Source organism: Thalassophryne amazonica, chromosome 5 (assembly GCF_902500255.1).
Source record: "Thalassophryne amazonica chromosome 5, fThaAma1.1, whole genome shotgun sequence".
Lineage (NCBI taxonomy): Eukaryota > Metazoa > Chordata > Actinopteri > Batrachoidiformes > Batrachoididae > Thalassophryne > Thalassophryne amazonica.
The window spans coordinates 70,251,776-70,266,979 of record NC_047107.1 but is presented as its reverse complement, the minus strand read 5'-3'; the positions used below and the strand labels follow the sequence as shown (position 1 = coordinate 70,266,979).

The 15,204-nt window shown below is 39.3% G+C and overlaps 1 protein-coding gene across 5 annotated transcripts in view; it reads left to right on the top strand.

Moving 5' to 3' along the window:
• pde4d (phosphodiesterase 4D, cAMP-specific) overlaps nt 1-6,961 on the top strand; it is a 769,874-nt gene extending 762,913 nt beyond the window's left edge. For 4 of the 5 annotated variants that reach the window (XM_034170507.1, XM_034170506.1, XM_034170508.1 and 1 more), the window contains one exon: nt 1,852-5,506. In XM_034170507.1, the coding sequence (XP_034026398.1) occupies nt 1,852-2,346 (495 nt within the window). In that variant the 3' untranslated portion in view covers nt 2,347-5,506. Of the gene's footprint in view, nt 1-1,851; nt 5,507-6,948 lie in introns of those variants that run through there. The other variant, XR_004560795.1, reaches the window with a different exon arrangement.
• Nucleotides 6,962-15,204: the final 8,243 nt, after the last annotated feature.

The following is a 15,204-nucleotide window of genomic DNA, read 5'->3' as shown; positions in this document are numbered from 1 at the left end:
CCAGTTTCTGGCAAAATTTGATGCGGCGCTGCTCCAGTCGTTCCGTCTTTTTCCTTGCAATGAAAATCCGCCAAGCGCACTACACATGTCCTCACACAAAGGCTGCTTACCAGAAAATGACACAATCGACAGGCGTGAAAAAATAAAAAAAAATTAAGCTTCACTAAAAGATCCAGAATTTAGGTAAAGTTGAGGCCGCAGCCCGCTCCAATTACTAATAAATGAATTAAAAGAGTAAAAAGCGTAAAACAAAACTGTACCAGTATGCTAGCCATATGAAAGGGAAAATAAGTGCGTCTTAAGTCTGGACTTCAAAATCTCCACAGAATCTGACTGTTTTATTGATGGGAGACCATTCCACAGGAAAGGGGCACGATAAGAGAAAGCTCTGTGACCTGCAGACTTCTTATTCACCTTAGGGACACAAAGTAGTCCTGCACCCTGAGAACGTAAAGCCCGGGCCGGTACGTAAGGTTTAATTAGGTCAGCTAGGTAGAGAGGTGCCAGTCCATGAATAATTTTATAGGTTAGTAGCAGAACCTTAAAATCTGATCTCACTGGGACAGGAAGCCAGTGAAGGGATGCCAAAATGGGTGTAATGTGGTTGTACTTTCTGCTTCGTGTCAAAAGTCTGGCTGCAGCATTTTTAAACAATTGGAGAGCCATAATGCTGGACTGCAGTAAACCAGAAAATAGAACATTGCAGTTGTCCAATCTAGAAGAGATAAATGCATGGATCAGGGTCTCAGCATCAGCCATAGACAGGATGCGACGAATCTTCGCTATATTTCACAAGTGGAAGAAAGCATTCCTAGTAATATTTCTAATGTGGTGGCCAAAGGACAACGACATCAACAACATCCATAAATGCTGCCGCCTTCTCTGGGCCCGAGCTCATTTGAAATGGACAGACACAATGTGGAAAAGTGTGCTATGATCTGATGAGTCCACATTTCAAATAATTTTTGGAAATCATGTATGTCGTGTCCTCCGGACAAAAGAGGAAAAAGACCATCCAGATTGTTACCAGTGCAAAGTTCAAAAGCCAGCATCTGTGATAGTATGGTGGTGTGTTAGTGCCCATGGCATGGGCAACTTACACATCTGTGATGGCACCATCAATGCTGAAAGGTACATCCAGGTTTTTGGAGCAACACATGCTGCCATCCAAGCAACGTCTTTTTCAGGGACGTTCCTGCTTATTCCAGCAAGACAATGCCAAGGCACATTCTGCACGTTACAACAGCGTGGCTTCGTAGTAAAAGAGTGCGGGTACTAGACTGGCCTGCCTGCAGTCCAGACCTGTCGCCCATTGAAATTGTGTGGCTCATTATGAAGTGCAAATTATGACATCAGAGACCCTGGACTATTGAACAACTGAGTCAAACATCAAGCAAGAATGGGAAAGAATTCCAACTACAAAGCTTCAACAATTAGTGTCCTCAGTTTCCAAATACTTATTGAGTGTTGTTAGAAGGAAAGGTGATATAACACAGTGGTAAACATACCACTGTCCCAGCTTTTTTTAAATGTGTTGCAGGCATCCATTTCAAAATGAGCAAATATTTGCACAAAAACAATAAAGTTTATCAGTTTGAACATTAAATATCTTGTCTTTGTGGTGTATTCAATTGATTATTGGTTGAAGAGGATTTGCAAATCATTGTATTCTGTATTTATTTACATTTTACACAATGTCCCAACTTCATTGGAATTGGAGTTGTATTTGTTGTATTTATTTACCAATTTGCCAACACTGCATGTTTCTCATAATTGTGAAGTGCCTAAAACTTCACGGGTCATGAGTCAAATCATTTTGACAGAATTTTCTCTGTTTGTTGAACCCTGTAGGTGGGCTTCATCGACTACATTGTTCATCCACTGTGGGAGACATGGGCTGACCTGGTCCACCCTGATGCCCAGGACATCCTTGACATGTTAGAAGACAACAGGGAATGGTACCAAAGCACTATCCCCCAAAGTCCTTCTCCCGCTCTGGACGAGCCCGAGGACGGCAGTCGACCTCCAGGAGGGGACAAATTCCAGTTTGAGCTCACCCTGGAGGAGGACGGTGAGTCAGACACGGAGAAGGACAGCGGGAGCCAACCAGAGGAAGATGAAGAGGAGGAGAACAGCTGTACTGACACTAAAACACTCTGCACGCAGGACTCTGAATCAACAGAAATTCCATTGGACGAGCAGGTCGGGGAGGAGGAGGAGGAGGAAGAGGAGGTAGTAGAAGAAGAAGAAGAAGAAGGGGAGACCTCCTGCTCGCAACCATGTGTTGTGAAAGAGGAGGTGGTAGAGGAGGAGGAAAAGGAGAAAGAGGAGTCTCCTGACACATAGCAGTGTATGACAGCACCTGATGAACTGTTCTTCTTAGTAATCACAGATGATGTTTTGTAGAATGTTTTTTTTTTTTTTTTAGTTTTTGTGTGTATGTTTTGTTTTGTTTGTTCATTTGTTTTAAATCTTCCACATTTATGTTTCCAAAGTGTGCTGCTTTCCACCATGGCCACTCCTCTCGTCAGCTTCAGTCAGACACGCCCATCAGTACTTGGTGAAGTTTTTTTGCACTCAGGAAACCTCCTCTCTATTCCCTTTAGTACTGAAGTGGTGTGTCTTTTTCCACCTTAAGTCTCATTTTCCTCCCCCTCCGCTTTGTCTCAGCCTTGCCTGAAGTCTGCTTTCTGTGTTGTATTAAAGTGCCCATGATCTCCAGAGAAGGTAATCCATGGGACCGAGGACAACCTCCCTCATGGTTTACGCCTTTCCTCCCCTCTGCCAATTGAGAGACGTGTTGTGATGAAAAGTGATAAAAAGCTGCAGCTCACTGGGGAGCTTTTTTTTATTTATTTATTTTTTGAGACACCTTTGGAAGTCTTCCTTAAAAACCTGACAGACACAAAGCCCAAATCTAATAAACAGCCATGATGCTGTCGTAGACCTCTTTAATTTTTGTATTGTAATGTATGTATGATTCATATATTTTGTAGAATTTTTAAATCTTAGGCTTATTTTAATTTTTTAGCAAAAGAAAAAAGAAAAGGAAAAAAAGATGGAAGAAATGTCCTTTAGAAACCGGAAAGTGAGACTGGGGGAAAATGTATGGGCATGCTTGGAGGGGATCTATACAGCTGCGATGCTTTTGGGTGTTTTGAGCTGTTTGCACTTGCTCCAATAGCATTTATACAACTATTCTCATGTGTCTGTTCCCATATTTATTTAATCTTCTTTGTCTGGAATTAATTCATTTGATGAAAACTTTCCCTTTTTTTAAGAATCCTGTTATCTTGCGCTTGACTCATTGAAATTATTTTGAACAGATGTGAATGAAGCCTTTAAATTTATTATTATTGTTGCCTGCAGTTCTTTTGAACACACCCTGAGACAATGCAATGCTTTGTAGTCAATTTTAAAACAAAAAAGCACCTTTTTTAGAAGCTTGATTAGTGCTCTCTGTGTACAGGTATAGAAATGATGTTTAAAATTATTTGGTAGATTTTATACCAATGTTACAAAAAGCTTTTATTTTTTATTGTTGTGTTTCATAAACACCAACAACAACAACCATGTACTTTTGCTTGATGAGCTTGCAAACGTTTTTATAAGCTACTTGTCATACACTCAAGCCAGGTCTTTGCTGTGCTATATTAATTTATTTTTGAATATATTTTTGCCATCCCAACACTGAACCTAGGTTTTTTTGTTTGTTTGTTTGTTTTTTTGACAAGACAATCAGCTCCATCGTGCGGTCGTCAAAGGAATAATCATTAACGTAGATACTTTAATGCACTGATATGTTCATGCGTAACCACTTTTAACTTGCAAAATACCAAGGCTTTCAACAACGCTGTCTCACAAAACTCATTTTCCCACTTCACATATATTATTTATTAGATTATTTTGGAATTTTATTGAGTCACTTTTGCAATATAAAGGTGGTACAGTAAATATTCACTGTAGCATAAACCACATTACAGGCTTGCCAGTTACAATACCCAGATATGCGTTTTTGTCTGTGTACATAAACTGTAGACTCTCAACAAATGTAAAGAGAAAAAGAGGAAAAATACACTTGAAATAATGCACACTGCTTTTCTAGAAGAGCTTATTTTAATTATGTGTCATTTCAAAACCTTTTGATTTTGTGCCAAGATTTTTCTCTTTTTTTTCCATCCTCACCCAATGCCCTTACCTGTAAAACAATTTTCTGGTTTTATTGCTGTTTACAAACATATTTATTGTGCTGTATATAATATATAATTGTTAATGTTATTACTATCATAATGCCGTTTGTTGTAAATGGTTGATTCGTATCATCCCTTTTGGTGATGGTGTGGCTGTACTGCGTACCTCTTGTTGAGAGAATGTTTATCACACACAAGACAGCGTAAAACGATCCTGAGAGCTCGCTGAGTAAAGCGAAGGAGAGAGGGGAAAGCCAAATTGTTTTTTGTTTTTTTTAACTGTTCCTTGGCCCATGGGCTGTGCCTTAAATTCAGCGCATGTTATTTACTTTAGCCTTTTTCTCCTTTATTATACAGTTTTTGCTGCATTAGCAGATCTCTTGGCTTAGGTTGTCTGGATCTTCTCTTGCAATTTTGTTAGGAATTTTACAAATGTTGCCTTTTTAGTATATCACAGTCAAACACAATCCATTTTCTCCAAAAACGAGGCACTGGGTAGAACGTGTTTGTCAGTGTAGATGATTGCAGAGATTCAGGTCAACTACAAGTCAAAGATTTGTTACTTGAGTGTTGTGTGGACAGCAGCCAGATACCCAAGAATCGTATTTTATTTGTAGACCTGTCATGAACTAATCACTCTGTCTCTGGCCCCTAAAAGATGTGAGACAGTATATCAGATTGAACCAATGTGGGCATAACTGAAAAGGCCACAGCAGGAGTGTGAAATTGATTCTCGACAGAGGTCTGCAAAGCACCAAGACGCACCTGGATGTTCAGCCACTGCTGCATTAATTCTGGCTGTAACACTGACAGTGTGTTGTATTATCTGGCTTGGCCCACACGTCTACTCACATTACTTGCAATATCCCAAACCACTAACATCTTTCTGCCTGGACAGTCTGTAGAAAGCAGGGACTGGGGGGTGGGGGAGTATTATCACTGTCCCACGGCAGGGTCTCTTATGTTGACACACATACTGTAGATTCTAACAGCCCTGGACCAATGGAAACAGTGCATTCTTTTCTCATCATGTGTTCTATTTTTTATGGTATGAAAGAAATACACAAACTGTAAATTTAAGAAAAGGTCTTCAGGACAATTATTTTTTGGGTTATGTCTTTAGAATGCCAACCTGTCAGGAGGTTTCACAGGAAAACTAAAATGTTATTTTAATGGATCCTTGTTAATTGCAGTCTATTGGATAGCACTGTAGATCATACAACTTTATGTAAAAAAAAACAAAAACAAAAATGGATTCAAAAAAAGTTTTATATGCAATGGATTAAATAAAAGCATGAGTTGATTCTGCCTACTCACACGTTTCTTGGTTTTATTGTTTTGTTTTTATTCCATCAGCTCTCAGTGAAGTACATTAGGTTCTAATTGGTACTTGGCTGAAAGACTGACATGGGGCTGTGTGTGTTTCTCCATATAGAACTGGAGTTAGCTCAGGAAGAGCATCCAGTGTAAAACTTGTGCCAAATCCCAATGTGGATCTGCACTGGATCTACTGTAGCAACCAGTGTTGGGCATGTTACTTCCAATGTAATTTATTGTTATTTTTGTGATGTATTAAGATATTATTTCTTGATGTTAAGACAAAATTTGGGGTGACATGGGTGGGGGCATTGGGGTTATGGTTAAAAGTAGTGACCTAACCTTGACCATGTCACGAATATGTGACGCATTTCATGATACCATCACAAAATGTGTGATACCATGTGATCATACCACCAAATGTCCATTGTATCATTGATCTGAGTGGAATCATTGATTCCACTCAGAGTAAATGTTGGTAAACCTTTCCTCAATGACAAAGGCACCCAGGTCAACAGATTCGACAGTCTTATCACCAATCCATGCAAGGACTGAAGAGCGTGGGGACACATCCCTGAAGAAAAAAAGAGAGATAAAGTCAGAGCCTCCTCCCCCTCCACTTTAGTTCATTTTGGCAAAGTTGTGTGTATTGTTCAGAGATTATTATGAAATTACTGTTGTTTTTGAACCCAAATCAGTAAAAGCTAGGACAGTGGGGATAATGCAAATAAAAACCTGCACTGATTCTCACATTTCTCTGACCACTATTTCATTGCAGACAGAATCAACACAATTGCTCATGTTTTAAAAGGTCAGTGTGCTTTCGAGCTGATTCTTTCTGTGTGGAGCTTGCACGTTCTCATTATTGCGTAGGTCCCCTTCAGGTGCCGCAGCTTCGTCCAGCTTCCAAAGACATGCAGGTTAGGTTAACTGTTGGCTCAAAATTGGCCGTAGGTGTGAGTGTGAATGAGTTTGTCTGTCTATAGGTGTCGGACCTGAGACAGACTGGCAGCCTGTTAAAGGGTGTGCTCTGCCTCTCACCCAGTGATTGTTTGTATACACTCAACACCACCCCACCCTCCACCCCCCCCCCCCCCCCCCCCCCAAATTAGAATAAGCGGGTATAGAAAATGAATGATTGCTGTTGTCCATTCGGCTGCTCCCGTTTTGTTCAGGGTCACCACAGCGGATGCAGGCAGATCTGCATTGATATTTGGAACATGTTTTACACCGGATGCCCTTCCTGGCGCAACTCCAGTTTTACCTGGAGAAACACACACAAACGCTGGTGTTCCAAAGAGGTCTCCCATCCAAGTACTAACCAGATATTGCACTGGTTAGCTTCTGAGGTCTGCGGGATCAGGCTGACATAGAGCAGACCAGCTGTAGAAAATGAATGAATAAGGTAAAATAAATAAATAAATTATGTTATTTCCTTCAGGTGATTTTAATAATTTGTTACAAAAGCAGTGTTCATTAAAGGCAGAGTGTTTGAGGAGCAAACATGGGGGTGTGAGAACTGTGAGAAAATTACTGAAATATTAAAAAACAATGTTCCTCAAAGAAAGATTGGAAGAGATTTGCATATTTCAAATTGCATAATATTATTAAGCAAGAGCAATCAGAGATTTTTGACATCTGCCAATTCGGATCCAGATCACCTTCAAAATTCAGTGGAGGCATCCATGACCGAATATCTATCTGGTGCAAATTTGGTGAGAATCTGTAAAGTAGTTTTGATGTAATCCTTCAAATTTTATATGAAGGGAAATCCTGATCCAGATCACCTCCAAAATTCAAAGGAGGCTTCCATGCCCTAATCTGTGGTGCAAATTTGGTGAGAATCCATGAAGTAGTTTTGACATAATCCTTCAAACTCTATATAAAGTGAAACTTGAGCAAGAATCCGAATCCAGATCCGGATCTCCTCCCAAATTCAGTGGAGTCTTCCATGTTCTAATCTGTGGTGCAAATTTGGTGAGAATCTGTGAAGTAGTTTTGACGTAATCCTGCGAAGCCTATATAAAGTGAAACTTTATCCAGAATCTGGATCTGGATCACCTCCTAAACTTAATGGAGACTTCCATGGGCTAATATGTATCTGTGGTGCAAATTTGGTGAGAATCTGTGAAGTAGTTTTGCCGTAATCCTTCAATGGCTATATAATGTGAAACTTGATCCAGAATCCAGATCCAGATCATCTCCAAAATTTTATGGAGTCTTGCATGGCCTAAGTGAAACATGATCCAGAATCTGGATCCAGATGGGATCACCTCCAAAATTTAATGGAGACTTCCATGGCCTAATATCTATCTGTGGTGAAAATTTTGCCAATATACGTGCAGTAGTTTTGATGTAATCTTGCTAACAGACAGACAGACAAATAAATTAAAAAACAATTGATAAATGATTTTATTACATCCTTGGCATACATAACAATTCAAGGAATCTCAAGGTATTTCACTGCGTAAAGGGCAAGGGCACAAGCCTAAGCAGAACACCTGTTATCTCTGATACCTCAGACAGCACTGCATCCAGAACCAGCATCAATAGCTGATATAACTACATGGGCATGGGATTACTTTGGGAAGTAGAGAAGCTTGAATCTTCGACTGGACTTGGTTGCTTGACGCGAGGACGTTTTGCTTCAAATCGCAGAAGCTTCCTCAGCTAAAATTCTTGCTCTGGTAGTCTGACTTCTGTTTGACTCTTGTAGAGAAGAACAAACAGAAGCCACAAAAGCTGGAGTTTTAAACCTAACCAGACCCCTCCTACCGAGAGGGAGACTGCTATTGGCTAGTGACTAAATAATTGCTTTAATTAGCACCTATTGTGCTCTAGTTAGCACCCTCCTAATGACAGGGTAGCTGTCCCTCCTAACGATGGGACTGACGCCTCTCCTAACGGCTCTCCTTATGACGTGAATGACTCATTACCATGAACAAAAGACCAAAACTGCTTTGACCAGCAGCCACCGTGGATCCATCAGCGCGGAGAAACACCGAGGCCGCGCTGGCACCAGCGCAGTGCAGATCCATCCCGGTGACAAACAATGCAGGCTGTTAACATCGGTGATCGACAAGCTGCTCATAAGCCGACCATGGGGCCTAAGAAGGTTCTGACAGCGGAGGAAGTTGACGATATTAAAAAATCTCTGGACTTTCTATCAAGGAGATTTCTGTTGTGAAGCAGCAACAGAAATCAATCATGGATCTGGTGGAGGAGGTGAAGGCATTACGGCTCCAGAAATGCCGAGAAAGACCGGCATCTGGTGCAGCTGGAAAATAGAGTGGCTGAATTGGAGCAGTACACCAGAATTAACGACGTCATCATCACAGGTCTTCACATCAAACCACGGTCCTACGCACGGGCGGTAACAGATGAGAGCGGAGGGGAGCCCAGTGAACAGGAGGTCAGCTCTGTGGAAAAACAGGTTGCTGATTTCCTCCTATCTAAAGGTATAGAAATGGATTTAAATAACATTGAAGCGTGCCACCCTCTGCCCCGGAGAAATGACGGTGATAAACGAACCGTCATCATGAGATTCATCAACAGAAAACACAAAACAGCACTGTTAAAACAAGGAAGAAACTGAAAGGGACAAACGTATTCATCAATGAACATCTCACCAAACGGAATGCCGACATCGCCAGGAAAGCACGCTTCTTGAAGAAACAGGGAAAAATCCAGCACACATGGACTTCAAACTGTAAAATATTCATCAAACTGAACGGATCACCAGAACAAGCAAAAGTCATGGCAATAAGGAACATCGAGGAGCTGGACAAATATGAACAATAGTGTTTCTTAAAGCGAGGATCTGGACAAATATGACCAATAAGGTATGAGGACACAAACACATCACAACACCATGACACAGACCAGAGGAACCTATTCATCTACTACCTATTCATCTACATCTGGAGACAAGAAGGATATAACTCAAAGGATTGCTGATCATGGAAAAGTAGAACTGAGAACATTTAAATACACAGACCACAATGTACTGGACTTGGAGCACGATATAGACCCGGACAATAATTTCTTCTCAAATATCAATGACAGTTGTTGCTATTATACAGATGAACAGTTTAATCGGATCATTAGAACGGATAACAAATTATCAATAATCCATTTCAACAGCAGAAGTCTATATGCAAACTTTAACAACATTAAAGAATATTTAAGTCACTTTAAAAAAATATTTAACATAATTGCTATATCAGAAACATGGATCAATGAAGATAAAGGAATGGATTTTGAACTGGATGGATATGAATTTAATTGTGTAACAGAAAAAATAAGAGTGGAGGAGAGTGGCTGTGTATGTGGATAAGAACATGGATTATAAAATAGTAGACAATATGACAACTGTGATTGATAACTTATTAGAATGTATAACTATTGAAATATGTGAAGAAAAAAGCAAAAATGTATAGTCAGCTGTATATATAGAGCACCAGGATCTAGTATTGAAACATTCACTGACTGTATGGGAAAAATGTTCTCAAAAACTAATCAAAAAACTGTGTTCATTTGTGGTGACTTAAATATTGATCTGCTCAATCCAAATAAGCATAAAATAACAGATGAATTATCAGTATAATGTACAGTATGAAGTTTATATCCAAAAATCACCAGGCCAAGCAGAATTACATCCCATAGTGCCACCTTAATTGATAATATATTCAGCAATGATATTGAGAATAACACTGTGAGTGGATTATTAATCAATGACATTAGTGATCATCTACCAGTTTTCATCGTTTATAATAGAAACCATTGGCGGAATCAGCCAGAGGAGAAATAAAATACAGGCGAGTGCGGACAGAGGAAAACATGAACACACTAAAGAAGGATTTACAGGAGCAAAACTGGGAAAAGGTATACAGTGAAAGTGATGTTGATAGTGCATATGAAACTTTTTTACAAATTTTACATCATTATATGATAAAAATTGTCCAATTAAACAAGACTACAGAAAACAAAAAATCCAAGCTCGACCATGGATGACGAAAGGGTTACGAAATGCATGTAATAAGAAAAATACACTGTATAGAGAATTCATAAAACTAAAGACTAAGAGGCAGAAATAGATATAAGAAATACAAAAATAGATTAACTAATATTATACGGGTATGTAGGAAGGAATATTATAGTAACATATCATATAATAACAAAAACAATATTAAAGGAATATGGGATATATTAAATAGCATTATCAAAAATGGTAATAAAAAACAGAGTTACCCTCAGTATTTCATTGATAATAATGTCAAGAAGGAAATAAGGATGAGGTAGTCAACGGTTTTAATAATTTTTTTGTAATATTGGACCAAGCTTGGCAGAAAAAATTCCCGATTCCCAATCTGAGGATTGGGATAATAATCTTATAGAAAGAAATCCCTGTTCATGTTCCTCACAGCAGTGGATGGAAATGAAATTATAGACATTGTGAATAATTGTAAATATAAAACATCTACGATTTAAATGAAATTGATATGGTGGTGGTAAAACAGGTCATTGAATGGATTGTAGAACCATTAACATACATCTGTAACTTATCATTTCAAACCGGTAAATTTCCCAATCAAATGAAAATAGCTAAGGTTGTGCCGCTGTATAAGACTGGGGATAGACACCACTTCACAAATTATAGACCTGTTTCTTTGCTTCCACAATTTTCCAAATTATTAGAAAGTTATTCAATAATAGATTAGACAAATTCTTAAATAAACATAATTACTTACTGATAGTCAATATGGATTCAGAGCACATAGTTCAACATCACTTGCATAATAGAATCAGTTGAGGAGATTACAAACGCCATAGACCACAAATTACATTCAGTTGGAATATTTATAGACCTTAAAAAGGCTTTTGATACAATTAATCATGACATATTAATCAATAAACTTGAACAGTATGGGATTAGGGGGTTGGTGTTGCACTGGGTGAGAAGCTACTTAAGTAACAGAAAACAGTTGTGAAGTTGGGGAATATACATCATCATGCTTGGACAATGCTTGTGGCGTCCCACAGGGGTCAGTATTGGGTCCAAAACTGTTTCTAATTTATATAAATGATATTGTCAATGTTTCCAAAATATTAAAATTAGTATTATTTGCAGATGACACAAGCATTTTTTGTTCAGGGGGGGATTTGCAGGAGTTACTGAGGAGGATCAGTATAGAAATGGGAATTGAAAATATGGTTTGACAGAAACAAATTATCATTAAACTTAAGTAAAACAAAATACATGTTATTTGGCTATTGTAATACAGACATACAGGTTCAGTTACAAGTCGAGGGGGTAGATATTGAAAGGGTACATGAAAATAAGTTTCTGGGGGTGATAATAGATGATAAGATAAACTGGAAGACTCATACGAGGGCTGTCAATAAAGTAACGGTCCTTTTTATTTTTTTCAAAAACTATATGGATTTCATTCATATGTTTTTACGTCAGACATGCTTGAACCCTCGTGCGCATGCGTGAGTTTTTCCACGCCTGTCGGTGACGTCATTCACCTGTGAGCACTCCTTGTGGGAGGAGTCGTCCAGCCCCTCGTCGGAATTCCTTTGTCTGAGAAGTTGCTGAGAGACTGGCGCGTTGTTTGATCAAAATTTTTTCTAAACCTGCGAGACACATCGAAGTGGACACGGTTCGAAAAATTAAGCTGGTTTTCAGTGAAAATTTTAACGGCTGATGAGAGATTTTGAGGTGATTCTGTCGCTTTAAGGACTTCCCACGGTGCGAGACGTCGCTCAGCGCTCTCAGCCGCCGTCGTCAGCCTGTTCAAGCTGAAAACCTCCACATTTCAGGTTCTATTGATCCAGGACGTCGTGAGAGAACAGAGAAGTTTCAGAAGAAGTCGGTTTCAGCATTTTATCCGGATATTCCACTGTTAAAGGAGATTTTTTTAATGAAAGACGTGCGGACGGGTCCGCGCGTCGGGACACAGCCGCCGCGATGCTCCGCCACAGGAAAAACACCTCTGTTGAAAGCCTTAAGGACAAGTTGGAACATGTCCTGCCTGTTAAACAATTTCTCATATACTCACTCCACTGAAAGCCATCAAAAGCCGCCTGGATTTTACAAATGGTTATCAACACCGAGGTGTTCTTCCTGTGCCGCCGCAGCGCGTCGGCTGCGTCCCGACGCGCGGATCCGTCCGCACGTCTTTCATTAAAAAAATCTCCTTTAACAGTGGAATATCCGGATAAAATGCTGAAACCGACTTCTTCTGAAACTTCTCTGTTCTCTCACGACGTCCTGGATCAGTAGAGCCTGAAATGTGGAGGTTTTCAGCTTGAACAGGCTGACGACGGCGGCTGAGAGCGCTGAGCGACGTCTCGCACCGTGGGAAGCCCTTAAAGCGACAGAATCACCTCAAACTCTCCATCAGCCGTTAAAAATTTTCACTGAAAACCAGCTTAATTTTTTCGAACCGTGTCCACTTCGATGTGTCTCACAGGTTTAGAAAAAAAGTTTGATCAACAAAGCGCCAGTCTCTCAGCAACTTCTCAGACAAAGGAATGCCGATGAGGGGCTGGACGACCTTCCTCCCACAAGGAGTGCTCACAGGCGAATGACGTCACCGACAGGCGTGAAAAACTCACGCATGCGCCGAGGGTTCAAGGCATATCTGACGTAAAAACATATGAATGAAATCCATATAGATTTTGAAAAAATAAAAGGACCCTTACTTATTGACAGCCCCGTATAAAACATATACAAAGTAAACTGTCAAGAAGCATTTCAGTTCTAAACAAAGCGAAACATATTCTGGACCACAACTCACTCCGCATTCTTTACTGCTCACTGGTTTTACCATATTTACAGTACTGTGCAGAGGTATGGGGTAATACTTATAAAGGTACAACACAATCACTATCAGTAATGCAGAAAAGAGCTATAAGAATTATTCATAATACTGGCTATAGAGATCATACAAATCCACTATTTTTACAATCCAAATTCTTAAAATTCACAGACTTGGTTCATTTTCAAACAGTACAAATTGTGTATAAAGCAATAAACAATTTACTTCCAGCAAATATTAAAAATATGTTTTTTAACAGATCAGGGGATTACAGTCTGAGGGGGAAATTTAATTTAAAGCATCAGTGGGCACGAACAACATTAAAAGGTTTCTGTATTTCTGTCTGTGGGGTGAGGATGTGGAACAGATTGGGAGTGGGGCTCAAGCAATGTCCAAGCATGAACCAGTTCAAACAGCGGTACAAAAATATGTTTTTTTCTGGGTATAGGGAGGAGGAAGGGTAATGAGGGTTAGGGTGTTTTTGTTTTTTCCTTCGGCTTGTAAATATATAGTATTTTGTATGTAAGTAGGTATGTGAAGGTGTATATTTATGTTTGTGTATATATATGTGTATATATGTATATGTGTATGTATGTTGATGTGTGTATGTATATATATATGTGTATGTATATGTATATATATATATATATATTGATATCGATTTAGATGTGTAGGAATCTATGTGTATATGTGGCAAAGGGTATTACTGGTTGTGGGGAAGAAGGGGTAGGGATAAATAAGCTGATGCTTCACCCTACCCCTTTTTGGACATGTTGGGTACACAGTAGGAACTTTTTTGTTGTTGTCTTTACTGATCTATCTTGTAATTGTTGTTGTATCAAATGTTCGAAATAAACAGTTTTCATTCATTCATTCATTCATGTTTCCTCCAGGTGCTGTGTCATGGAGCTGATTCTTCTCACCTGTTTGCAATCACCGACACCTGCATATATATATATATACCCCAGTTAATCCATTCCACAGACTTCAGAAATTCAGTTTAGCTTGTGGGGTAGCTGGCTGTTGTTCATCATGCTTGGTGGGGTTTTTTTTTTATTTATTTATTTATTCCTTGTACTTAGTCTCCTGAGTTATGTCAGCTGTGGTCCTGTCTCTGGTTTTGGAACTGCCTACATCCACCATCTGGTTCAGGAACAGTTACTTTCACCTCCAGTTCCAACAGATGTTCCCCTCCTCCAGTGTCTGCTTCCACAGATTGCACATTCAGTCATTTCAATTGTTCAAAAATAAACTTACTACTTTTATTCTGGCCAGCTTATTGCAACTGGGTCCTAACTTGTTCGTTCTTACCACAACACTCTTTTTTTTAAGAGCAGTAAAATGTTGCCGCCTGTTAAATTAACTAAAATATTTAATTGTAGAAATTATGGTAGCTTAAATGTGAAAGGCAATATGGTACAGTTAAAAATAATATGGTTTTCAAAATGCAGGGTGATTTTGATTTTTATACAGAAAAATATCATGTACCTGCTGAGAATGAACTCATCACACCCTGCAGCAGCATGGTGGTGCAGTGAATGGTCTTACCTTCTAAACAGAAAAGAGATGGTTCAAACTAAACTGTTGTTGTACGTACAGTGCATCCAAAAAGTATTCACAGCGCTTCACTTTTTCCACATTTTATGTTACAGCCTTATTCCAAAATTGATTACATTTTTTTCCCCTCAAAATTCTACACAGAATACCCCATAATGACAATGTGAAAAAGATTATATATGTATATATTGTGTGGTGGGGGGTTCGGCTGGACAAGGTTGGGTTGTTTTGTGTTTATTTTCCTTCCCAGGTGATTTGGGGTCTGCTGTGCTCTGACGCAAAATGTGCTGCAGAAGAGTCTCTCTCCTCTGTTA